Raw genomic sequence first — 24,679 nt, 5'->3', positions numbered from 1 at the left:
AGGGACCCGGGAGTAAAAATGGAGAACTGGGTGGGAGGCGGGGGGGGGGGGGGGGTTGAAAAGGAATGGGGGAACTGGAGTTGGGGGGGCTCTAAAGGTCAGTGTTGGGGGGGATTGGGGGGACAGTGTGACCCTGGGGGTCAGAAAGAGGGACTGGGGGAGTTTATGGCCGAACCGTGGAGGGGAACGAGGCAGCGATGTAGCCTGGATTGGGGGGGGACGGGGACACAGCGCACCTCCCCACACCGAGCAGAGGCCCCGAACACCACAGAGGCCCCACGGGGCCAACGCAGAGCGGCCCCCGCCCCGGTGCCCCCGCGAACACCCACTTGTAGAAGCTGAAGCGGCGCTCGGAGCCCGGAGCTGCCCTGCGGCGTTGGAGCATCGCGCGGCCCCGCACTACCTCCTCACGGCCGGCTCGGCCTCGCGGCGCAGGGTGATGACGTCACACGGCCCCAACGCGCCGCTCCAGTAACCGCCCTCAGCGCGGGCAGAAAGTAACCGACCTTTTATTCTCATTATTGCTACTAAAAATCTCTGCTGTCTTTTGCGAATTGCCGTAAATTTCCACTCGGCACACGCAGGTGCGTTCTGCGTTTCCCCAGTTGCTCCGCGCCTCCAATCTGGCACGGCCGAAGGCTTTGCGGGGCTCCTCCTGCTGATACAAAGCGGGAAGCGCCGCGGCACATCCGCACGGCTCCCTTTGCCAGCCGCAGAACCCCGGCTTGCTCTGCTCCGCTCCCTGGGCTGCCGTGGGACGCCAGAGCGGCGCTGCTGATGGGGGAAGGCAGCTGCACTCCTCCCTCCCGCCAGCAGTCGTCCCTCCACACCCGCAGGAGGACGGTTTCCCTCCCAGCAGCCTACCGCACGCACTGGCCGTACCTGCGCGTGGAAGGTGTGGGCGATCTCTCCGTCCACATCGTAAACAACCAACCCCAGGAGAGTTTCACCTTCATCCTCATCTGCTCCCTCAAAGACAAGAGATGACGGCAGTCACACTTAGGCAGGCCGTGCGAAAAAGAACATGCAGAGGCCGAAGGTGGGAGCCCCTCTCCCCCACATCAGCTCTGGCAGGATTGGAGCACAAAGGAGGGTGAGCCTGAGTCAGGGCACCTGGAGCAATTGCTCCCAGCTGCTCGGCCATGAAGAGGGGCTCTATGGGGTTTTATGGGGCTCTGTGGCAAAGCTTTTCCTCGGGGCTTTCCTCCTGAAGAAGCAGTGGGCAGAGACTTACTGAGACAGCAGACTCTTTGGGGGCACTGCTGACTTCCCCAGAGGGAGAAACTGCCTTGGAGATGTGCCAGGCGGTGAAAGCCATGGGCTGGAGATGCTGATTCTGAAGGTGCTTGTGCTGGAGCTTGAATTTCAGCCTGCAGATAGCTGGCTGTGGTGGTTGGTGATGCCCGCAGCACATGGTGTAGGGGGCTTGCATAGGAGCTGAGGAGGCATGAGAGGGTCGACACCCTCCAGTTCCTGGGAGGTCCCAAATGTCCTTGGGCAACGGAGGGGGTGACAGTGGATGTGGGTGGCTGGGACAGCAGACTTTGCCTGAGCTCAGGATTGGAGTAACTCAGTTCCCGATGAGAGCACATCACATCCAATCCTACTGTCCTGCTTTCTTTCTAAAGGAACTGACCAAGAAACTGAGCAGGATGCACTGCAGGAAGGCAGCCATCCCACCCTGCCGGTCTCGGACAGTGGAACGCAGGCAGTGTCAACAGCTGGCACGCCAGGTAATTTCTGTGCCGCGTAATTTCATCCAGCATCACTAACCAGGTCAGCAACCTTGCACACCAGGTCAGCAGCCAAACCTGAGCGTGTGGGCACAGAGCACGTGTCAAAGAAGCCAGGGATGGCCCTGTGAAAATGGCTGACCTCAGTGGGGTGTGGAGAGTTGTTCCAGCGGCGTGCCAGAGGGGGGACGTGCAGACCTCTGTGACGCTGCTCAGCTCCCACCACTCGCAGTTCCCAGAGAGTTGTGTAGCAGGTGAAGGGACTGTGGGACATTGTCTCGTTTCTTCCAGGCATGAATGCAGGAAAGCACAGAGGCTGCTGTTCACAAATCTGAGCAGAAGTGCCACGTCACAGCCATGGTAATGTTCTCAGCTGTGCTGCTGTCTGCATGCTGCTGGCCTGTGGTGCTGTGATGTGGATGTGCCAGAAATACCTGTGAGTTGGCTTTTCCCCAAAACACCCGATTGCTGCACTTGGCAATGAAGCATCTGTAGTGCCAGCATCCTGGACGGCCAGATCAGCTGCTGGCAGCGCATTGCCAGGACTAACAGCTCAGATTTATCTGAAGATGAAATTGCTAACCGGAGATACGGATTGTTGTACCAGGAAATGGAGGCTGATAAAGCAGAGGTACCTACCCCAGTGTGTAGCCTAGTCTAGACAAAGAGTTCCTTAGGTCAAGCATAACCTTGTCGTTTAAAACCAGTCCATCTGTGTGTTTCCTGCTACCCCTCCTAAGTCCTTGCAATTTTTTCTTGGAAAGTTGTCATGCAGCTGTTCATAGTGTGGTGCCCTTCAGTCATGTAATGAAGCAGGCTGGCAGAAATGCATTTCAGGAAGGTGAATGAAGCTTCACACTGTGAAGGCACACGGTGTCTCACAGCTTTTGTACTTTATATGTATAATTTAAAATGCATTTCCAGTCTTTTCTTTTTTCTTTTTATAAAAATACTGAAGTCACTGCGCTTTTTTTATTGGTTTTGGTGTTCTCTTTAAGCCTGTAAAATCTGTTATCGAATTGCACTGTCATCAAGTATCTTTCTGCCTTGCCCTTCCTTTTGTTATTTCTTTTGTTTTATGTCTGGCCTATTTTTATTTTGCAAATAGAAATGTTTTACCCATGTTCTTGTTTACTAAACAAATGATGACTTGTTCTGATCTTCACTTCTACTTGGGCATCCAGCACGGCATTTAATGGATTTGCACAGGTTAGAAACAAGCAAATTTTGAGTGTTTTCTTCTGTTTTGTTGGGAGGAGATTAAGACTGGCTGTACAGTTTTGAAAACTCTGCTCTGCAGACCAGCTACACAGTAATGTCCTGCTGACACGAATCCTGAACTTGTCTGCCCTCAGAAAGTCTTCCTGGATGTTCCTAGAAGGCTGCTAATATTCTTGGCGCTCTTGGCCTAGCTGAATTTAATTGGAAAACTCCCACTAGCTTAGCAGGACTGTCTTCTTATTTTCCAAATGAAAGAACTGGATTCGTATTTTTCTTTCTCTCTTTTTTGGATTTTTCTAACAGTCTCAAAATCCTGTTGTACAATCAATGGATATTAAGATGTTATAATCACAAAAGAACAAGAGAGTGAGGCAAAGTAGACTAAGATAACAAGAGAGAATAAACGGAAGGCTTACCCGCATGCTAGGCTCACTTACAAAACCCCCAGAAGAGGGGATCTCCAGAAGAGATCCTTCCCCACTGGCAGCCAGCTCTTCAATAGGTCTAGGAGGGGTGGAGCCAGGCAGCACAGGTGGATTGCCTTCACTGTGCTCCTCTGGCTGACTCGTGGCTCGTCTCCGGTGATCAATCAGAGGTTCAGGCTGTGACTCAGCAGTTCCCAAACACCTGTGAAGCATGGCTTCCTCACAGCTTTCACACCTGTTCAGTGACTCTGTGTATTTATGCATTTATACATGAAATGACTTTATTTGTTTCTGCAATGTTGTTTTCACCTATCGTATGTTTTAGTCTGGGAGTTCAATCTGAGTTGTTTATTTAGTGCTGTGATAATGCTGAGGATCTGCTCGAGGCGCTGCAGCAGTGCAGTGCACGCTTACGTCTCAACCCCCAGGGCCCCCATCCCAAGTGATAATGCAGATAATCTGGGGCCTTCTTAAATTCCAGCACCTTTCAGAGGCTGGCTTACCCACAGCATGCTCTGCACACCACTGTTTACATATGCACACAAAAAAGCTGGGCATCTGCAAGGCTGAAAACGAGTCTTTCAGTGCTTATTAATTTTGCTCCAGGCCTTTGACATTAGTAAAGTATTCAGAAGGAAGGGCTAAAATACAAAGCTGCCACCACTTTCTCTAGTTAATGCATGCGAAGCTTCACCTCTCTAATTCCTGAGCAGTGTGCGCTGTGCAAATAAAAGCCCAGAGTCCAGAGGATGTGTAAGGAGCTCCGAGCTCTGCACTCCCTGTGCAGTGCAGTCTGGCAAAATCAACTTCTGGCATTCGCTGTTCAGAAGTGCAGTGTGCCTGAAGCAAAGTCCTTGCAATTCGCTTCTATTCAGTGAAGGATTCTTCACCTGTTTGAACAACTTGAAACATTTTAGAGTCGTGGAACACTTTTGAAAAAGGAAGGTCTTTAATATTGACATTCATGCCTGTTTAGATTATCGATTTTCCATCCAAGCTCAGCTATTGGTGGTTATGCCTGAGTAAGCCATAAAAATCAGGTCTTTACTGGATACATCCCATGCCAAATATTGTTGCTGTGTTGTTTTTATTTTCTATAGGCAGGATGCCGCTGCATTTACAGTGCAATCAAATGAGAATGTGACAGAGACTCTGTAAGTGGTGGATTTGGCTTATTTTCTAAATGGTGTGTAAAAAAAAGGGTACTGTTTTTTGCTTTGTACAAAAATATTTGCTCCTTTGTACAAAAACATGGGTGTTTTCCATCCTCTAAATCATTAAATCTTGACCTGAAAGAATAGGTGGGTATACCATTGCAGCTGTAAATCTGTACTTTCTGAAAGTCTTTCACTAGGATAGCACTGCAAAAAAGGAAAAACAGGATGCCTAGATACTTTTAGTTTATGAAGGTACAGCCAGTTTACTTATTTATTGCACTTCAGAAAATCAAGAATGAGTGCTTTGGTCCAGGGCACAGCAGGAAGTGCTCACATGTGCTGTTGGTACACATACCTCTAATATCACTGCAGCTTTATCTATCTTCCACATTTTAGTAGGTACCATCTTTTAAGGGGGGGAATACTGTTGAAAGCGATCATGCTTTGGTGGTTTCTGGGCTCCTCTTGCTGAATCCAGTTAGCCTGAATGAAGGATATGGAGTGGCAGCATTGCTGGGTGAACGCTGCCGTTACTGAGAGCAGAAGAGTGATTCTGTCTGTTGATGTGCCTTTGGTCACTGAGCACCGTGAGAGCATTCTGAGTATTTGTGTTTCTAGTTCAGATGGCAGGTAGCCTAAAGACTGCTTGTGCACAAGTGACTCAGAGCACATCGGTGCCATCTGCATTCTAACACATTACCTCTGATTTTAAGCCTGAAAGTTCCTTCCAGTATTAAGGCCCAGGAAACTCATTAGCCATCTGACCTGGGACAGATCTGCCTTTTGTTTCTCATTACAATTATCCCACAGGACAGACTTCTGCACAGTGTGGTGTAATATAATGAACATTTCTTTATTCTTTGCCAAATCCTGAAGGTGGTGCTTAGGCAGATTTCTCTATACCTCACTAAAAACAAGCCTGCTAAAGGAATAGATGAGGAAAGAATTGAAAGGACGTGTTTTGGTGTGGAGGTGGGTTTTTCTGTTTGGTTTTGTTTTGTTGTTGTTTTCTGACAAATGTCAGGGAGCAGATTTTCGTATTTTGAAGAATTTCAGAGATGTCTCTTCATTACAGAAGGCCTTCTGACCAGCTGCATCTTATCAACTGCAAAGCAGCTGCGTAGATTTGAGGTTCATGTTATGCTGAGCAATGTGTTCATGGCAAATTGATCTACTGGGGTTATTTAATCTGGCTGAGTCAGCCATCTTTATAGCTGGAATATGCTGAGCACAGCTTGCAGCTCTCTCCTTTAGCTGTGTGTGTTTGCAAGGCTTTGTCCCCAGCAGAAATAGCACTTCTGCTGTTTTGCTGCAGGACCAAACGTCTTGCAGGACTGGTGATGTTTACCAGATACGCTTCCTAAAGAATAAGCATAGGCCAGAATTGTAGAGGGTAAGAATTGCAGAAGAAGCGTGGCCCATAAACGGAAGCTTTGTAGGTGACTGAGGTCTCAGGATGCGATAAGCATTAAAAGAAACTAGGGATGACTTTTTTCACTCAGAAGGTGGTGAGGTACTGGAACAGGCTGCCTGGAAAAGCTCTGGATGCCTCTGGTCCTGATCATCCTGATCTAATGGTGACCCATAGAAGGGGGATTGGAACTGAATGGTCTTTAGGTGCCTTGCAATTTGAGCCATTCTATGATTCTATGATGTTCAGTGTCAGAATTCGTGCAGTTAGTACTTGCCTATGTGAAAACGGAGTCTGCAACGTGTTTCTTACTTTCAGCAGAGAAGGGATCTTTTTGTCTGAGAACCAGTGTAATTAGGGGGATAGGGGATAATTTCAAAAATCCTGTTTGAAATCATACTTTGGGACACTCCTCACTTTGCCCTCACTTTCTAGAGCATTTCTGAGCAAACTGAGTACTTCTCCCCCACTTCTGCTGCTGCTTTCAATAACTCAGGAAGCTAGCACTCTCTTTCCTTGCAAGGGAGGGATGTAGGACTGACTCAGTTTCTGTGCAGGACACTGAGAATGAAGATGCTCTGTAGGTGATCATTAGTAATGTAAGGCTGTCCTCTTCCTGGCAAAGCCATTGGCACTGAGTCTGCTAGGAGTGAAGCAGCACTGTAATGCCAGGCAGAGCTCCCATTCCCTTCTTCCCTCCCCACCATCATGAGCTCCTCAACAAATTTTCCACTGTTTACTTAGAAATCCGTAAAACAAAAGACTGAGGCTGAAGAAGCTCCACCTGGGGAAGTCAAGGTGGAGGAAACCCCTGCTGCTGCTGTTGTGGGAAAGGAGGCCATCCCTGCTGAGCCAGATGAGCCAACAGAGCAGGCTGCGCTGAGTGATCTGTCCCCCATGTCCATCTCCCAGCCTCATCTGGGCCATCTCTCATCACAGTGAGTGTGCCTGCTGTATTTCAGCCATCCCCTCAGTTCCTCATCATGGCTGGTTTTGTCAGCGTCCAGCTGTGTCACAGCATGCCTCTCCAGCAACAGTTGCTCCTGTTGGTCCCAAAATGTCATTCCTTTTAAGACTGGCATTTTAGCTGGAAGTTCACCTGCATGGTCTTACAGGCAGTCAGAGGTCAGTGCAGAGCATCAACAAAAGGTTTTCAGATATGTAGATACTCTAGCCTTGCATGGATCTTGCTGTGGAGCTGATTGTGTTTCACATTCCTGCTAGGGGCAATGGCTCAGGCACTGCAAGCCTGATTGTGACATTTATTAACACAGGGGAACAGCGTTAGGAAAGCGTACAAACAGAAGTGAAGAGTGGCTTGGAAATGGTCTGAAGCTCTACTCAACCAGTGTCAGGTTGGTTGTGTGCTGGTGGTGTTGGACCACTGCAGAAGCCACTCATGATACCACGCAAACTGTGTGCAGCAGAAGGCTCTGGAGTACAGCTGTAGTTTAAAGGACTTCTCAAGGACAGAGAGATGATTTTGCCTGGATAGTTGCAACTGTGTCACTGGATCAAAAACTGGTATCAAATGTGCATGAAATGAAAAGGCAGGCTGAGCTTTAGTTGCAGCACCTGCCTGGTTATCATTTCTCCCTTGCTCCTATCTTCCTAACAGGGTAAAAAGAATTTGCTGTAGATGGAAATAGGGACAGTTTTCTGCGTGCTGTTCTGGAGAACTTTGAGAGAGAGGGAGGATGATCCCTGTCCTTGTCAAATCCTTCCTATTTGCTCTGGATTCCTACCTGTGAGAGCAGCATCGTAACGGTAGAGGAAAGCAATGCCAATGTGTTCCCTAGAATTATGAATTGGACTTGATTCTAATTAAATCATGAATATTGAGTGTGTTTAATTTTAATTTACTCCTTGTTCATGTCTATAGCAAACCCTAGAGCGAGTGACCTCAGCATCATCTTCTTATAATAACAGACACAAAGAAAGGCCCCATGGTCTGCAGAGATCAGGCTTTTCCCCATGCGTGTTTTCTTTTGAGTTGATCTAAATCACTGTAATAACTTGTCCACTCTATAGCAAAGCAAACAGTGAAACTGCCTATCTGAAGCACGTTGTTCCAACAGACTGTTGTCCAAAATCCTCCATGGCTAGGCAGAGTAAATGTGACGGTTTGGAATAAAGAAGAAAGAAAGGATGGCGAGTAGAGGAAGGATGGGACATCAGTCATTGGTCAGGAGGTCTCTTCTGGTACTCACTCTACTGAGTGGCAGTAAGTAAAGTGAAGATCAGGTATCAGAGAAGCTTATTTCTGTACGGTTTGAGTTTGTTTTTTCTGTAAGGATTTCAGGAAGGAAAGAAAAATTGTGACGGAAATATTTTTTTCTAAAAGGAAGCCAACTGCTTTTCTTGTACGAAGACAAAGCTCCAAAATCTTCATTGTCTGAGCTGCTAATTAGATGGCAGGCTGGGGTGCAGCACCACTCATCCGCTCACTGGCTCTGTCCTGTGACCTGTTTTGCTGCCTCACCATCACTGAGGCATTCTCAGTCCGTGTTCTTTCATGCTCCAAATGGCTGCAGAGCTTTTGGAGAGGAAGACAGTGAGAGATGGGCAAGAGAGTGGCAATCCAGGAGGAAGTCATAGGCATTAAATAGAAGTCAGACAGTTCCAACTGGGTTTATTTTCATTTTCTGTTACCTTTAGAATACAAAGTTGTCTTTACCAACTTGGAAGAGATGTCTAGGAAAACGAGCTCAGTACTGATTTCTTAAAAATCGAGAAGTAGAATTATTCTTCATTTGGCTCTGAGGGGCAATGATTCCAGGAATTGCTTTCCAGGACTGGCAAAGGAGAGTCTTGAACATCAGGATTAACAACAGCCGTGATCAAAGCTGAGGACATTTCACTGAGATGCAGAATATGAAAGCATGTCACTTGTCAGCAGCAGTTCAGCGTTCATTCACTTTATGAGTGATGAGTTACTTAAAAGTGGAGTGGTAAAATGTTAATAATATCTTTCTGATAGGAATCTTTTATTGATTTTAGTAATTGCAAGTTTGTGGTGACAGCCCCTATTCAGCACAATTTCTCTGTGATGAATTTAGTGTCAAGCCCCGTTAATTGGTAGAATGTATGGCAGTCATTAGTTGTTGCAGGAGCTTTGAGTCAATTTTCTGGTAGGGCTCTCATTTAAACTAGGAGGGGTAGTGCAGAGAACAGGGTACAATTCCCTGCTCAGGAGTTTTGGGTTCTGTTACTTACAGTTTCGTAATCAGCCTGAAGTGCATTGCCAAACACTTCATTCCCAGAGCTCATCTTAATTGCTGCATAGAATCTTACTACATGTCCTTGTTGTGATCCATCGGTGCCACAGAACAAATAAATTTCTGTCAGGTGCTGGCAACCATTGATTCTTATTTTGGTTGCAGGGAACAAAATTCTTCACAGTGAAAGGGACAGAATCACCACGTGCTGCAGAAGAGCTGAAGCGAATGGTAAGAAGTCCTTCTTGCGTGGACTTTTGCCCACAGAAACTGTTTTGTTTTTTCTTCCCGTAGTATGCAAAATCCAAAGGATGCAGTCTAAAAGATATGGTTTATTAACCACTGATTGATTTCAGTTTCAAATAATAATATCCCTCTCACCACATCAATTTCTCAAAGTCAGGCAAAGATGACAAGTGTACAGAACAAAGAGAAATCGTAGCAAGTCTTGTTATTTTGTTGTCCTATCTGTGAAATGCTGCACCCAGAGTTCACAGCATTACTCAGAGATCAGCTGTTTTGACTTCCAGATGCTCCTTGGTTTGGAAAGAGCCTTTTTGTGCTTTGGGTCTGATGCTTGCCTGGACTTTAATATTCTCTCATTCCATCAGTCAGACACTCAGCTAAACGCAGTGATTTTCAAAGCTTTGTGTAGGCAGATGTGAAACTGCCAGCTGGAAGCTCTCTCAGACACTGAACAGTGACAGAGGCCAAGAAAGAGCCTTCAGCTTAGAGATGTGTAATGATGGCTGAATCCCACCGTAGGTACAACTCATGGCACCCAAACTGCAGACTGTATGATCTGGGAGAGCAGTGCAAAGAAGAGTGGTCAGCTGTGTCCGAAAGCTGAGCATGGAGCCAAGTACAGGTACAGCACTGGAGTATGAGGCCTTTTAAAGGTAAAATATTTCTTTCAAAAATGGGGGAGAACTGACGTAGAACAGTGTTCTTCTGTTCTAAGTCAGCAGAGGCAGATTGCACTCTGTTCATGGAAGTGCAGCATTACTTAGGCATTGTTTCAGTAATCCTGTTAGTCCCAGGTATCCTACTGAAGAGCTGACTGCCAGCAGGGAAGGATCTCTTTCTGGAGATCCCTCCTTTGGAGTTTTCCAGTGAGCCCAGGATAAGGGTAAGCCCTTCATCTCTTCTTTGTGGTGTAATGACCTGCTTAGCCAAACTCTCTTGTATGCTTCTTAATTATAACACCTGCATCATCATTGATTTACAGAAGACTAAAGAGATTAAATGAGAACTTAAGACACAGAAAAGCATTCCAGCTCACTGCTCCATCACAACATTTTTTATTGGAAGAGTCACAGAATAACTTTTATTTACATATTCTGTAAATAATATAATATAATATAATTATTTATATTTAATTAAGGCATATGTAAATAAATAATATAATACGTTTATTTATATTTAATTAAGGCATATAACTTCAGAATTAACTTCAATCCTATGGAATTAAGACATATAACTTCAGAATTAACTTAAATCCTTATCATATAAAAGCTCTGCAGGTGGTGGTCTCAGGGACCTTTCCTAGCGTGAACTTGGCTCTGAACTGCTCCAGCTCTCCGGCCGTTCGTTCCCTCCTCGGTGTGCAGAGCTGCCTGCTCTGATGCCGTGTGGATGCAGAGGCGCGGACGCGGTGCTGTGTGCAGAGGCACCGGCAGTCGGTGCGGCCGAAGCACTGCTTGCACCCGGGTGAGAAGGTTCTGTAGCTGCCTTGGGAGCAGCGACAGCAAGCGGAGCGGTGCTGGAAGGATTTGCTGCAGCAGGGCTCCCAGGGCCCGGAAGCCCAGAAGTCCACGGCCAGCGGCCGTTCCAGGAGCGTGAAGTGAGGCTGCGGATGGAGCTGCAGAATCCCCAGTCCCAACGGAATGGGGACAGCTGTGGGAGGACGTCACCCCGAGGGCAGGAGGACTGGAGGCAGCAGCAGAGCTCCCCACAGCTGGAGCGCTTCCAGATGAGACGCTGGGATTTGCAAGGACAAGCGGGCAGCACCGCTGCTGTTGGCTGGAGAGCCTGCAGTGAGGAAATGGATGGGAAGGCTCAGGATGGGTGCACCTGCCATACTGAAACACTGCTGCGTTTCAGTGCTGCAGAAGAACGCTTATCAGCGCCTGTTTAATCGCTGGTTCCTTATGCAGAAACTTACTTGGGAACCCAGGGCTTGGTGCTTGCTGTCCTCCCAGTCCAAGAGAAGGTAATGGTGGAGTGACCGCTTTCTCTCTCCAAAGTAGCTGAAAAAGTTCCAAATACATCCATGAAAACTACATTCCAACACAGGCAAGCATCTTTCAATCCACGCTTAAAGCAAAAACCCACGTGTGCCGACCAACTGAACGTAACTGAGAAACTGAACCAAACGCTGGCCACAAGCAATGGCAGCTTTAAACAAAATGCTCTCAGGCTGCTGTCTGCAAACACCCTAGAAGCAGGAATCTGTTGGCAAAAAGTAATTGCCATCACCAGAACCTCTGGAGCTCTCATTCTTCTCTCCCTTGCTCTAGTTTGTTCCGTGACTCTATCTGCATCGCTGCTTTGGCTCAGTCTGCTCTCTGAGCACGGAACAATCATCTGTGCTGAAGTCTGAACCCTGAGCTCTGCCTAAAATGGGAATCCTAAGAAAAACCTTCACTCCAAATTTAAGAGAAAAGCAACATCAGGAACAGAAGTATTTTACCTTTCCTTAACTCTTACCATCGATGCTGTTCTCCAGGCATTTAAAGCCTTCAGCTCCTGCAGCCTGGTTCTCCATTGTTGCACATACTGATGGACAGCGTGTATCTAAATGTGGGAAAACACAAACATGCTTTTGTTAAGCATGGCTTTTGGTTTTTTCTTATTTGGGTCTTTTTTTTTCTTCTTTCTTTTTTTTCCTTCTTTAAAAGGGGGAACAAGAGTGATCTGAGCTACTGCAAGGAAATTTCAGACTGGACAATTCAGGTCTTGCCCCACTTCATGAGCAGAAACTCCTGCTTTGGATAATACGTTTTGTACCTGCATCATTGGTGAGGCCTGTGCCACACAGTTATCAGGAAGAGGCAGGAAGAATCATAGACCTGTTTGAGTCAGGAGGGACCTTTAAAGCCATCTGACCCAACTCCCCTGCAGTGAACAGGGACACCTATGGCCACATCAGGTTGCTCAGTGATGGCAAAGCCTTCAGGCCAGCAGCTCCTGCTGTTTTCTACTCGCTGCACAGAACAGTGAAGGTATGAGGGCGTTCTTACGTTCCCCTCGAGTTGGGCATTCGCTGAGTCAAGAGCGGCCACCTGAAGCACAGGAACCACTGCTACCCTGAACGCGTCACAGAAAGCTCAGTTGTTCCAAATACTTACGTAGAGTCCTGTGCCCTCCTTGGCACTGCAGGTGTCATACCCCAGGTGCAGCTCCTCAGGGGAGATCTCTGGAAAGCCTGCAGGGAGGCAAACAATCAGCATGCTCCAAAGGGAATACAACACAAATACAAAATTGCCCTCTAGAGTTACAGAAGAAACTGCCCTTGCTACACTGCCTGGGACCAGTCAGCTCTACTTGGAGACACAGAAAGGACTCCTGGTGCAACTTCAGGAGTGCAAACACACCAAGGAAATACCGTAATCCAGTGCCCCTACCTGTTGCATCACAAGGCACGTCCTCACCTTGCAGTGCTTCCATTGAGGCACAGCAGTGTGGACAAGGATAGAAATGCAGCCTGAACAGTAGCAGCACTCCTAAAAATGGGACTGCCCTTCTCAGGACAGTAACACGAAAACATCCACTGTCCAGAAGATTCCCAGGTTGCCATGTCTTCTGCTACCCAGTCACTAGGAAACACAACATGACAGCAAAAGAAGAAATTACACAGTCAGAAGCCAAAAGGCAAAAAGCAAAGTCAAACTCAAATAGCCAAAGCCGTGCCAATGAATTCCATAGGACGCTGCTCAGAGGGAACAGCTGAAGAATGCTACAGCTATCTTGAAAGACACAGCAGTCGCTCTGCTGGACACACAGTTGTCCAACAAAGCGTTTTATCGCAAGTAAATCACAACAGGTCTGGAAGAGAAACAAAACCCCCGTGCTTCCTATGGTCCCCCCCACGTCCCACCTTCCATCCCCCAGAACGCATCCTCTCCATTATCCACAGGAAGCCAGTAAGCACTTAAGCAGCTCGTTGCGAGTGCTTCCCAGGGGACAGGGTTGTCACTTAGCAAGTCTCTGCTGTCCATCTCTGTGCTCATCAGCCGGGTTTGCACCGCTTAACGCAGAGCTCGCTTTCTGCAAGGACGCTGCGCCTTTCTTGCCTGCTGCTCCAACCCCGGAGGCACCAGAGAGTCCTCCTCCATTGCAGCTGCCACCCGAGGAGCTCTTTGTGAGCACAGGAGGCTGCACAACGGCTGCGGGAGCACCCCGTCCTCCTGCAGATCCTCCTTTGCGCTGCAGCACGGCTGGCTGGAGAAGGTTTGTGTTTCTCTGGGCACGAACAACACGTCCTCCTCCATCACCTCCCATGTGCTGGGGCTGGCTAGGATTTGTGTCTATCTGGGTAGCCATCACTCAATCCTTTTTCAGCTCCTTCCGTGTGCTGGATCACAGATGGCTGGCTAAGGTTAATATTTGTCGGAGAAGTGCCCCCCCATCCGGCTCCAGTTCCTTTCATGTTCTGGAGCACAGACGGCTGGCTAAGGTTTGTCGGAGTAGAATCTCCCAATCCTCCTACTGCTCCACCCTTGTGCAGAACCATGGGTGGCTGGCTAAAATTTGTGTCTGTCTGGTTAGAAGCTTTAGATCCCCCTACAGCCCCTCCCTTACACAGGGACACGGCTGGGCGGATAGGATTTCTCTTCCTTGGGGTACCAGCACCACATTCTTCTACAGCTCTTCCCATGTGCAGCATCACAGGTGGCTGGCTAAGCTTTGTCCCTGTCGGTGTAGCATCTCCCCATCCTCCTACAGCTCCTCCCGTGTGCTGGAGCACAGGTAGCTGGCTAGGATTTGTATGTGATGGAGTAGCATCTCCCCATCCTCCTACAGCTCTTCTCTTGTTCTCAAACACGGTTCCTGTCATGGTGTTATGATTTTGACTGTGCTTATCTGGTTTATGGTACGCCATCTTCCTCCACATCTTCTCAAGCGCTGGAGCACGGATGCCTGGACAGCATTTCTGCGTCTCCGGGAAGCGGCACGCCATCCTCCTCTGGCTCTTCCAATGGGACCTGATAATGAAGAAGAAAGGATGCAAAGCCATTCGCACAATGCCGACCAAGCCAGCAAGAAGTTGGAAGCAAAACCTGAGTGTCCTGGTGGACGACAGGTTGCCATGAGCCAGCAGTGTGCCCTTGTGGCCAAGAGGGCCAATGGCATCCTGGGGTACCTCCACATTTAATGCTAAACCAGGCTGCCCAGGGCCCCATCCAACCTGGCCTTGAACACCTCCAAGGATGGGGCATCCACAGCCTCTCTGTTCCAGCACCTCACCACTCTCTGGGTAAAGAATTTCCCCCTGATGTCCAACCTAAATCTCCCCTCCCTCAACTTAAAACCATTTCCCCTCGTCCTACACCTATCAACCCTTTCAAAGAGTTGATTCCCCTCCTGTTTGTAGGCTCCCTGTAGGTACTGAAAGGCTGCAATGAGGTCACCCCGCAGCCTTCTCTTCTCCAGGCTGAACAAGCCCAGCTCCCTCAGCCTGTCCTCATAGGGGAGCTGCTCCAGTCCCCTGATCATCCTAGTGTCCCTCCTCTGGACCCTCTCCAACAGCTCCCTGTCCTTTTTGAACTGCGGGCTCCACACTTGGACGCAGTGCTACAGATGGGGCCTCACAAGAGCAGAGCAGAGGGGGACGATCACCTCCCTGTCCCTGCTGGCCACCCCTCTTTTGATGGAGCCCAGGATCCCATTTGCCCTCTGAGCCACAAGAGCACACTGCTGGCTCATATTCAGTTTTTCATCTATCAGGAAACACACACTTCCTCGACGGCACAGCCGGCTGCACGCCTCCTGGGTGTCCTCGCCTCTTTCCTCGAGACGGACTCGAGGCTTTTCCTCTGCTGGCTGCAGCGTCCATGCCCAGTAGCTGCCCTGAGCTCCTCCTCGGCACGACGACGAGCGCTTTCCCTTCCTCCAGAGAGATGTTTGTCCTCATTACGGCTGCAGACTCCTCCACGGGCGCCGGCTGACGAAGTGCATCTCTGCTGGAGGTGCAGCACACCCAGCAGATGCCCTTTCCTCCTGCCAGCACGGATGCTGAGCTTTTGGCTGCACCGCAGTCTCTCGTCACCTTTGCTTTGCCATCAAACTGAATCCTATTTCTTTGCTGTTCTGCTGGTTGATTTCGGTTCTTTTTGTTTCTGTTTATTGTCTCTTTCTTCATTGGGTCACATTGGTTTGCTTTCCTTTGTTCACTTGGTTTCGTTTTCTTTATTGCTCTTTTGCTTTTCTCTCCAATGTTTGTTGCCCTTGTATATTGCTGCCTTTACTTCTTTTTCCTATTTCTCCTTTTTTGTGTTTGCTTTGGATTTTTTTGTTTGTTCTTTTTTTTGTATTTTATTATTGTTTTTCCTTTTAATCTTTATTTTTGTCTTATTGTGTCCTCTGTGGAGGATTGTAAACCCGTATGCAATGGTGTAGCGACCTTGTCAGGCCCAGTAACGCGGTGTGTTGCCCTGGTGTTGTATTTTTATGGTATCATAGGTTGGATTTCAAAGGGGTTTGTCTCAGGTGGAGCTTTGAGATCCAACCTTGAAGCTTTGTTTTCTGAATCACCCAGGTCCGTTGATTTAGGAGCCTGGGCATTTTCTAATGCAGTGTTCTGGACTTGTTTTATACGGGGAAGTCAAGCTTGATTTCTTTCCCGCTAATATGCCGAGTTGCTGCTTTTGTTCTCTAAGGTATTGTTTGAAAGCTCTGCTTGATTGAAGGCAATTAATAATGGCCACGGCACAGTGGACATGGCCAGCTGCCACTCTTTTGTGATCAAAATGTCTTTATCTAATCCATGGAAATAACCGGATGAGAGGGGGAGTGAAGAGGGAGAGACACCAGGCACAGAAAACTGGATTGGTTAAAAAGGCCAATTTGAGTTGGGACTGTGTAAGGATGGGGTTGTGGCAACTCGTAAAAACTGTGGGATTGAGAGTAACAAGGTTCTTCTTCAGAGATGCTCACCTTGAGCTGTAAGTCTCAAGAACTGCAAATAAATGAGGGTGAAGGACAGACTGATCCACTGAAAGCAGAAGTCACAGCTTGAGCCGAGAATGTTGGAGGGGCAGCGGCACGATTCCTTCAGCACAAGGTGACAGGAGTGCCACTGCTGCAACGGTTTCTGGAGCCCCGGGTGGGAGCCTGCAGGTGCTGGCCATCAGAGCCCTGCCCCAAAGCGTCCGGCTGCCAGCAGTGGGTGAGTTCACTGGTAGCTGTAACTCAAGAGTTAATAATTCTGTAGCACACCTTGTGTGGTGCAAGAGAACCCCTGCCTGCACAGCTCAAATGTGAATGCTCTCTGAATCAGAAGGCAGTCTTTAAAAAAAGAGTCTGAAAAGAGCATCCAGGGATGAGATGTAGACTCTGATCGTCTCAGTGGGATGGCAGTTAGTAATCTGACATTGTCACTGGCATTACTAGGTTTCAGAATGAATTCCCTGATAAAAACAGTAAGATTACATGTTATAGCAATGATGTCAGTTTTGACGCTGCCTTTGGGCTCCCACAAAAGACGAACACGACCTCCACTCTTCCCATACACATTTGCCATCTTCCAACCTGTTTTGTGACTAAATTGTGAATTATCAATTTAAAGTGTTACTGCCTATAGAAACATCTTGAAAATCTTAAAATATATTGTATTATCTTCAAATTTCAATAAGTAGACATTATTTGAATGAAATAAAACTACAGGCTGCTTTCTTCTGGGTTTTGGTCAAGCTTCTTCCAAAATTCAGATGATTTGCTATATAGAAACTGTATAGAAACACAGAGACAAAATACTCCTCATTTGACTCCTTATCTCCAACCATTGCCATTTTGACAGATCATTTACTGGACAGCACAGGCGCACTGAAAATTATGATGGCAGAGTCGACAACTATTTTACCATGTCCCATTAAACATTCAGAAGAGAATCAGAAACAACTTCCTTGTCCTTAATGACAGAACAATATAATCATAGATTGACCAGGGTTGGAAGGGACCTCAAGAATCATGAATCTCCAACCCCCCTGCCATATGCAGGGCCACCAACCTCCACATTTCATACTAGACCAGGCTGCCCAGGGCCCCATCCAGTCTGGCCTTGAACACCTCCAGGGATGGGGCATCCACAACCTCTCTGGTCAGCCTGTTCCAGCACCTCACCACTCTCTCTGTAAAGAACTTCCTCTTGACATCCAATCTAAATCTTGCTTCCCTCAACACCATTTCCCCTTGTCCTGCAGTTATTTACCCTTTCTAAGAACTGATTGGTGATTCTATGATTCTATTTAGTGGGAGTTATTGGGAATAGGTGAATGGTTGGACTGGATGATCTTTTAGGTCTTTTCCAACCTTGGTGATTCTATGATTCTATGATTCTATGACTGTGGGGATGGGAGGTGCTAACCAGCGAGCCTTCAGTTTCCACTCCTAAATTCAGGCTTGGAAGCACGCTAAAAATGGGAAATAGATCTGGTGTAGGAAGGGGATGTCCTTAGCCAAGGTCCTGGAAAACTGGAGGAAAACTGATGAAACTGCAGATCTACCAACAAAAAGGAGAGCACACGGCGCTTGACTTGGTGGGTTTGTGGGAAGGTCAGCCTCCCTGTGTTTATATTTCAGCCATCGTTCTCCATGCTGGAGAGGCTTTACCCATTGCACGTGCATGGACAACTTGTGCAATAGCATCCTTGATCCAGACCCCATTTCCGTACGGCATCTCTTTCTCAATGGCCCGCGGTGTCACGGGGGCACCGAACTGGAAATAACGCCCTCGTGGTGTCACTGTAAAAGTTTGCCGAGCGAAGCTCTGGTTGCTCCATCCCTGGAGCTGTTCAAGGCCAGGCTGGGCAGCATGCCCCAGTGGGTGGCATTCCTGCCCAGGGCATCGGGGTTGAGCTTCTAAGTTCTGTCCCTTGCAGCCCAACTCATTCCGCTGTTCTGCGTTCCTGTGATGTAAGCAGCGTCCCTGGTGCACCACAATCACAGTGCATCACAAGCGGAGCAGCCCGCGGGGAGCCTCTGCCATCCCAGAGCTGTGAGGTCGCGGTGCCCCTCTGCTGTGCTGAGCTCACAATGCCTGGCTGTGACGCCGTGCCGCAGGCTTCGCTCTGTGCGACTCACTGTGGCTGTGGCGGTGGTGGTAGAAGCATGGTACGAGTGTGGGGGGCCATGGCCCCTGCCCGCCTTGTCTTCCTCTTCCTCCTGATGGCCGTGTGCTTCATGGAGACCTGCGCTGCTCCGTGGCGAGCACCGGGAGCAGGTGGGTGGGCAGAGACGGGACCAAACCTGAGCAGCACTGGGGCGAGAAGTCGGGCTGTGTCCCCACGGCCCTGTGCCGCTCTTCCCTGGGCTGCCTTCCAGGGCAGGGGCTGGGGGCTTTGGGCAGGGGGTGACGGGCTGCACTGCAGGAGCCGGGCAGGAGCCCGTGGCAGCGCTGCTCCCCAGGCCTGGCTCCAGCCGTGCCGCCAGGTCGGGCCGTGGCTCTGCTGCTTGCTGGCTGGAGCACAGCCTTCATCCTGGGAGGGAGGCATCCTGGGGAGAGCTCAGAAGATGTGTGCTGGAGACGCGTGAGCGTTTTCTGTCCCAGGCTTGTGGTACTCCCCATAGATGACTCCCAGTTTCCAACACAGAGCCCCGGCCCACAGCCCAGAGGAGGAGACAGATGTGCTTTCCTCCAGGGCTTCAGTGCAGCCTTCCTTTGTGTGCATCAGAGCCCTCCCAGTAAGAAAGCCCCGAGGGGCTGCATATTCTTCCGTGCGGTCCGTGAGGGATGCGGCACGTGGCCTGGAGGGAGTCTTGTGTGCCCTGCCAGGTGCCAGCCTGCAGCTCATCCTGGCTGCTCTGCAACTTTGGAAATCGGGACCCGAGTCCTTCTCCCAGCCCGTCCCACAGCCCACATCCAGTTACTGCGGGGGTAGGAGATCACGCCGTGCAGTGGGACCTTCTCTTGTCTGTTCTTGATTCTAGATGATGACCTCCTGGATCCAGATTTCACGCCTGTGCCTGAGGGACAACCCAGAGGTAAGTTGTGTCTGTTTCCTTGAAGGCAGAAACACTCATGCCCTCGTAGTTTACTCGGGTGCAAGGTCTTCCAAGTCTGTCTGTGCCTTGAAGGGCTTGCACAGATGAGCCTTGAGTGTTTCTTTGCTGGGAGAGCTGCCACATTTCGGTGGGAAGGTCACCACTGCCCCTCTTCAGCTGAGAGAGCCCAGAGCTTCATATTTGGGCTGTGCCATTCCCTGACCCACGGCCAGACCTTACAGGTCTCCCAGGGTTACAAAGGAGGCCCCCATGTGCAGTGGAAGCTCTCCTCACCTGTGTCTGATCACACTTGTGCCTGCAGGCCCTGCTGGCGAATCAGAATGCAATCCTGTCCATGAGCCTGAGGGGAATGCTGGAGGTAAGTCACCAGGCTTCGTTTCCTTGATATTTGTTCATGTGTGGCTGATAGTTCAGCAAGGGTTCTGCTTTTCACCGGCCAGTGGGTTCTTCTCCACAGGAAGCATGGGGTGTTGTTGTTTCCTGGGTGCTCTGTGCTCTCGGCGTCGTGTTGGCTTTGCCTCTGTATCTCAGAGGTCTCCCAGTGAGACAATTGGAAGGAGCTGAATGCTGTGCTGTGAGGTCTCTGAGAATTGTTTCCCGTGGCCTGGGGAAAGTGTTTTGAAAGCTGTGGAATACCAGCCGTCAGGTCACCGGGCCTCTCTGCAGCTTTGGAACTTTTGCCCCATGCCATTAATTGAGCCCCTTCCATCACCTCAGGTCAGTAAGGAAGAGAGGTGGGCACATGCCATGGGAACGTCTCTCAGCTGTCCTGGATTCCAGCCATGTCTCCAGGCAGTAGCTGACCAAAGCCCAGCTTCAATCCGGTCCCTGAGATGCGGGGCGATCCCACAGCTGAGTCCCTGAGAGCAGTTAGTTTTCACTCAGGCTTTAATTTTCTTTCCATGTGACTTCCTGCTTCCTCTGTGGAAGAGGAGGGAAGGTTCGGGTCAGGCTGTGTGCAGAGTGCAGCGCGCTGCCTCGCAAAGCCGTCGTTGCTGGCCTGTATGGGAACTGCTGAGTCACGGCCTGAACCTCTGATTAATCACCTGAGGTGAGCCTTGAGTCAGCCAGAGGAGCACAGGTGAAGGCAATTCACCTGTGCTGCCGGAAGGGGTGGAGCCAGGCTGCACCCCTCCTGGACCTATTTAAGAGCTGGCTACCAGAGGGGAAGGATCTCTTGTGGAGATCCCCTCTTTTGGTATCTTGTGGTGAGCTCAGCCCAAGGGTAAGCTCTTCCACTTATTCTCTTTTTGTTATCGTTGTTTGCTTTGCCTTACTCTCTTGATTATATTGCGATTATAACATTTTGATATCTATTGCTTATACATAATTGTATTGTGATTATAACATCTTGGTTATACACTGGCCGCTCCAGCCCTGAGCTGCTCCCGGTGCCTTGTGCAGAGCCAGCGGGCACCATGCAGTCGAGCTGAGGGCTGAGCTCCAGGAGGGCGTTCCTCTGGGCAGCCCCACGCGGTGTAAGTTCTGTAGGATCGCGGTGCCCCTGCGCGTACCTGGGAACTGTTTCCGAGGTGCTCCTGTGTGGAAGGGAGAGAGCAGTGTCACGAAGGAATCCCCTGCTTTGATTGCATCCCGCGTCATTCCGACTGGGAGGATGTTTAGTTAGAGTTGCTCTGTGCTGCGTTTGTTTGCAGGTGTGAGTGGAGGAGGTGATCCAGCTTCCCCTCTGAGTTCCAAGACCGAAACCCAGGCGGATGGCATGGGTAAGTCACGACTCTGTAATTCCTTGGAGAGCTCTCACTGCCCGCTTCGGTGCCACTTCATGGCACTGCTTCCCCCGTACGCTCTGCTGTTCAGCATGACTGAATGGCTTTCATGGCTTGCATAAGTGCCCCCAGGGAGGGCTTTGCTCAGTCGCTGGTTCGTTCCTGTGCTGGAGCCCAGGTGGATGCCCAGGGGTGGTGGTTTGTTTTACCGATGGCGCTGACTCAGCAATGGTCTTCAAAACCTCATGCTCATGGCATTTAACTTCATGTGTTCCGTGCAGGTCTGGAACGGGGAAAGGATGAATCCAACAGAGGAAAGTCCTCCCAGAGGTCTTACCATCCGAGAGAGCTGCTGAAGGAAATGGAAGTGGCAGCTCCTGGTGGGTATACTTCAGTCTCTTCACTGAGACTCGGGAAGCTGAGGCCTGATGTCCGTGTGCAGCCTGCACAGCAGGAGGGCATTGCTCAGAGCCGTGCTGCAGTGGTGTTCCATGCGATGCCTTGCAGGCACTGGGGAGCACCAGAGATGGTCTGCTGCCACTTCTGCATCCAGCCGAGACCCAGGGGCAGCTGCTCCCCCAGCACGACCATTACTTGTCAGAGCTGCTTTGTGGAGACCCAGATGGCAGCAAATGTCAAGTGCGGCAATTCTGTTAATACAAAGCCTTCCCTGCAGCTGGGCTAGTTCAAGGCAGGATGAGCATCCCGAGCAGGGATGGCTGCCTTTGCTAATGCTGGAAACCATGTGCAGATGTCGATTCTGGAGGTGTTCCTGTTGGAGCTTGAATTTCAGCCTGCAAGGTGCCTGGCTGTGATGGTGGAATGTGATGGTTGGTGATGCTCACAGCACAGCGTGTGAGGGCCTTGCTTGGGAGTTGATTCCTCAGGAGGCGTGAGAGGGTAGGCACCCTGCAATTCGTGGGAGTGCCCAAATGCCCGTGGCAGCAGAGGAGGTCGCAGGTGGATTTGGGGGGCGGAGGCCAGCAGACTTGGCCTGAGCTCGGGGTTGGGTCAGCTCAGATGTGTGATGTGAGAACACATCTCATCCGACTGTCCTATGTCTTTCTAAAGGGACGAACACAGGCAGCGCAAACCACTGGCATGCCAGGAGATTTCTGTCCAGTGTCACCAGAGTCACTGGGTGCCAGCAGGCGCTTCCTGCCTGCTCTCGCACATCAGGTCAGCAGCCGAACCCGAGCGTGTGAGCGCAGAGCACGTGTTGTAAAAGAGGCCAGGAGCGGCTCTCTGAAAATGGCTGAGCTCAGTGGGGTGTGCAGAGTTGTTCCAGCCGTGTGCCAGAGAAGGCCTGTGTGATGCTGCTCACCTCTCACCGCTCCCAGTTCCCAGAGGGCTGTGAGCTTTGTCCTTTTGGGAACGAAGCGGCCCGAGGGCAATGAGGTGAAGGTAAGGTGGGACGTTGTCGTTTCTTCCAGGGCTGAATGCAGGGAAAAGCACAAAGGCTGCTGTTGGCAGATCTGTGCGGCAGCGCCACGTGGCAGTGATGGTGCTGCTCTCAGCTGTGCTGCTGTCTGCGCTGGTGCTGGCCTGCGTCGCGGACGTGGAACACATGCCTGTGAGTTGTCTTTTTCCCCCAACCATTTCATTGCTGCATGTGGCAATGAAGCATTTGTGGTGCCGGGATCCTGGGCAGCCGAATCAGCTGCTGGCAGTACGATGTCACGATTTATTCGCAAAGTCTTCCAAGCTTGCCCTTATTTCTTGTCAGTGAGTAGTGCTTTCTGAAACTCATTTTCAGTGTGTGCAAGAGGGGAGAGAGAGCAACAGAGCGAGCTCATCCTGACACCGGCTGGGAGGGAGTTCCAGCTGGAGATGAAGTGGAGAGTGGAGAGGCAATGAGAGAGATCCTTGCCCAAGCCAACAAGAACCTCAGCAATAGTTCCAGTCCGTTCTGTTCTGCCATCCCAGAGGCCAGAGGTGTTCAGACTCGTCTGGAAGACCTGGAGTGTGAACTCCAAGCCATGAAAGAGGTCCATGGGAACAGTGGTGAGTGCTGCTTCCCGTCAGAGGACGGCCCTGAAAGTGAGAGCGGAGGATCAGCGGCAGAGCATTTGCCCTTCACCCTCCGTTCCCCAGGACGAGTATCACCAATAGTTCGAAGGTTCTTAGCTCGCCATAGCTACAATCCTTTTGAGGGTCCCAATGAGGACCCAGAAAGCGAGCTTCCTCTGACCGCCGGGCAGCACGTTTATGTCTTTGGAGATGTGGATGAGGACGGCTGGTTTCTGGGAGAGCTGACGGATGGCACGAGAGGGCTGGTCCCTTCCAGTCTGGTGACAGAGGTTTCAGATGATGAGCTGGACACAACGATGCCTCCCGAGCTCTGTGATCTGCTGGAAACGGATGATTAAGTCGATGCAAAGAGTCCATAATGCAGCAACATCCTGTCGCAATTCTTGCCTCATTCCATCTGCAAGACGACCCCCTGCTCCACTTGATGTTCGAGTGAAGTGTGAGCAGGATGTGGATGAGCTCCTCCTGGGACGATCTGAGATGACTGACAGTGCGACTGCGTGGTTTTATCGTATATTAAAAATAGTTTTAAAAACTAACAAGCAGCACTATTCTTTTTCTTTTTTGTTGAGGTGACACTTTTTCTAGCTGAGATTTTGCAAGAGTCTTGAAGCAGACTTGAACTGGTAGAAGTTGGCCGTGTTTGCATTCTGTTTCTCCTTCTTTCCTTGCTGATCAGAGTCAAGGTGCCATGCATCCACTCCCTGCCTCTGGCTGCCCCCCTCCACTGTGAAAAGAACCAAGAACTTCTGGCACAGAAGTTTGTCCGTGTGCAAGGCTTAAACTTCGTGCTTCTTCCTTCTCTGCTTGGTAAAACTCAGCGTTGGGCTCATTTGGAGTCTGAGTGCTGGTTTCTGGGGCAGGCCTTAGCTAAAGGCTGGAGTGCCTGTATCAGCTGTGGCGGTGCAACTCCCACACCCCACGTTCTCCCCTACAGCCAGGCCTCCCAGTGCTTGGTGCACTTGGACAAAAGGTGGAGGACCAGTACGTGAAGGTTCTCCTTCTGTACTTCGCCCCTGCTTGCGTCTGGGTAGCAAACGGCAGTGAATAAGGGCGTTAGGGGATGCCCTGATTGTCCCTGCCTTCTGCCTCGTGTCCCATTGCCCGGGGCCAATCCTGGAGTCAGTCATCTCCTGGCAGCCTGGTACATCTGGACACAAATCACGGCCCATGGGGGTAGTTTGGAATGTGTGAGTTCAGCAAGTGCTCAGGTTTGTGCAGCTGGGGGAAAGAACCAGGTTTGGCCATCCAAGGGAGCCAGTATGGAAAAGCACCTGGCAGATCTCCATCATCTCAGACCCCGCAATTAGAGATTCTTAGCGAGTGTGAACATTGACCAATACCTGAGGGCAGGTGGGAGGAACATGGATGAAGCCAGGCTCTTCTCCGTGGTGTGCAGCGGTGGGACAGCGAGCAGCGGCCTAGAACTTGAACTCGGGAAGTGCCATGCAGGCATGTGGAAGCCTTTGTTATGGTAAGGGTGGGGGAGCACCGGGACGGGTTGCCCAGAGAGGTGGCAGAGGTTGTGATGG

At 50.0% G+C, this 24,679-nt stretch overlaps 2 protein-coding genes across 3 annotated transcripts in view; one reads left to right on the top strand and one right to left on the bottom strand.

Moving 5' to 3' along the window:
- The first annotated feature begins 2,242 nt into the window (after window positions 1-2,242).
- LOC125686032 (uncharacterized) lies at window positions 2,243-22,983 on the top strand. Its single transcript, XM_048929656.1, has 10 exons — window positions 2,243-2,364; window positions 9,331-9,396; window positions 9,931-10,033; window positions 16,314-18,607; window positions 19,315-19,368; window positions 19,691-19,747; window positions 21,045-21,113; window positions 21,398-21,496; window positions 22,550-22,689; window positions 22,873-22,983. The coding sequence occupies exons 4-10, from the start codon at window positions 18,421-18,423 to the stop codon at window positions 22,915-22,917; spliced, it is 651 nt and encodes a 216-aa protein (XP_048785613.1). The 5' UTR covers window positions 2,243-2,364; window positions 9,331-9,396; window positions 9,931-10,033; window positions 16,314-18,420; the 3' UTR covers window positions 22,918-22,983.
- Window positions 10,871-24,679, bottom strand: part of LOC125686021 (nucleoporin NUP42-like) — an 86,539-nt gene continuing 72,730 nt past the window's right edge. Inside the window, exons 5-6 of one of the 2 annotated variants that reach the window (XM_048929638.1) lie at window positions 11,330-11,414; window positions 10,871-11,196 (exon numbers count right to left, since the gene is read on the bottom strand). In XM_048929638.1, the coding sequence (XP_048785595.1) occupies window positions 11,075-11,196; window positions 11,330-11,414 (207 nt within the window). In that variant the 3' untranslated portion in view covers window positions 10,871-11,074. The remainder of the gene's footprint in view (window positions 11,197-11,329; window positions 11,415-24,679) is intronic. The other variant, XM_048929637.1, reaches the window with a different exon arrangement.

The sequence above is a fragment of the Lagopus muta genome, chromosome 30 (assembly GCF_023343835.1).
Source record: "Lagopus muta isolate bLagMut1 chromosome 30, bLagMut1 primary, whole genome shotgun sequence".
NCBI lineage: Eukaryota > Metazoa > Chordata > Aves > Galliformes > Phasianidae > Lagopus > Lagopus muta.
Note: the sequence above shows the minus strand (reverse complement) of the source record. Positions and strands in the feature narration are given on the sequence as shown.

Coding starts and splice junctions, on each gene's coding strand:
- LOC125686032 (XM_048929656.1), top strand. CDS start 18,421: ATGCCTGGCTGTGACGCCGTGCCGCAGGCTTCGCTCTGTGCGACTCAC. Junction 19,369..19,690: donor GCCTGAGGGACAACCCAGAG/GTAAGTTGTGTC, acceptor TTGTGCCTGCAG/GCCCTGCTGGCGAATCAGAA. Junction 19,748..21,044: donor GCCTGAGGGGAATGCTGGAG/GTAAGTCACCAG, acceptor GTTTGTTTGCAG/GTGTGAGTGGAGGAGGTGAT.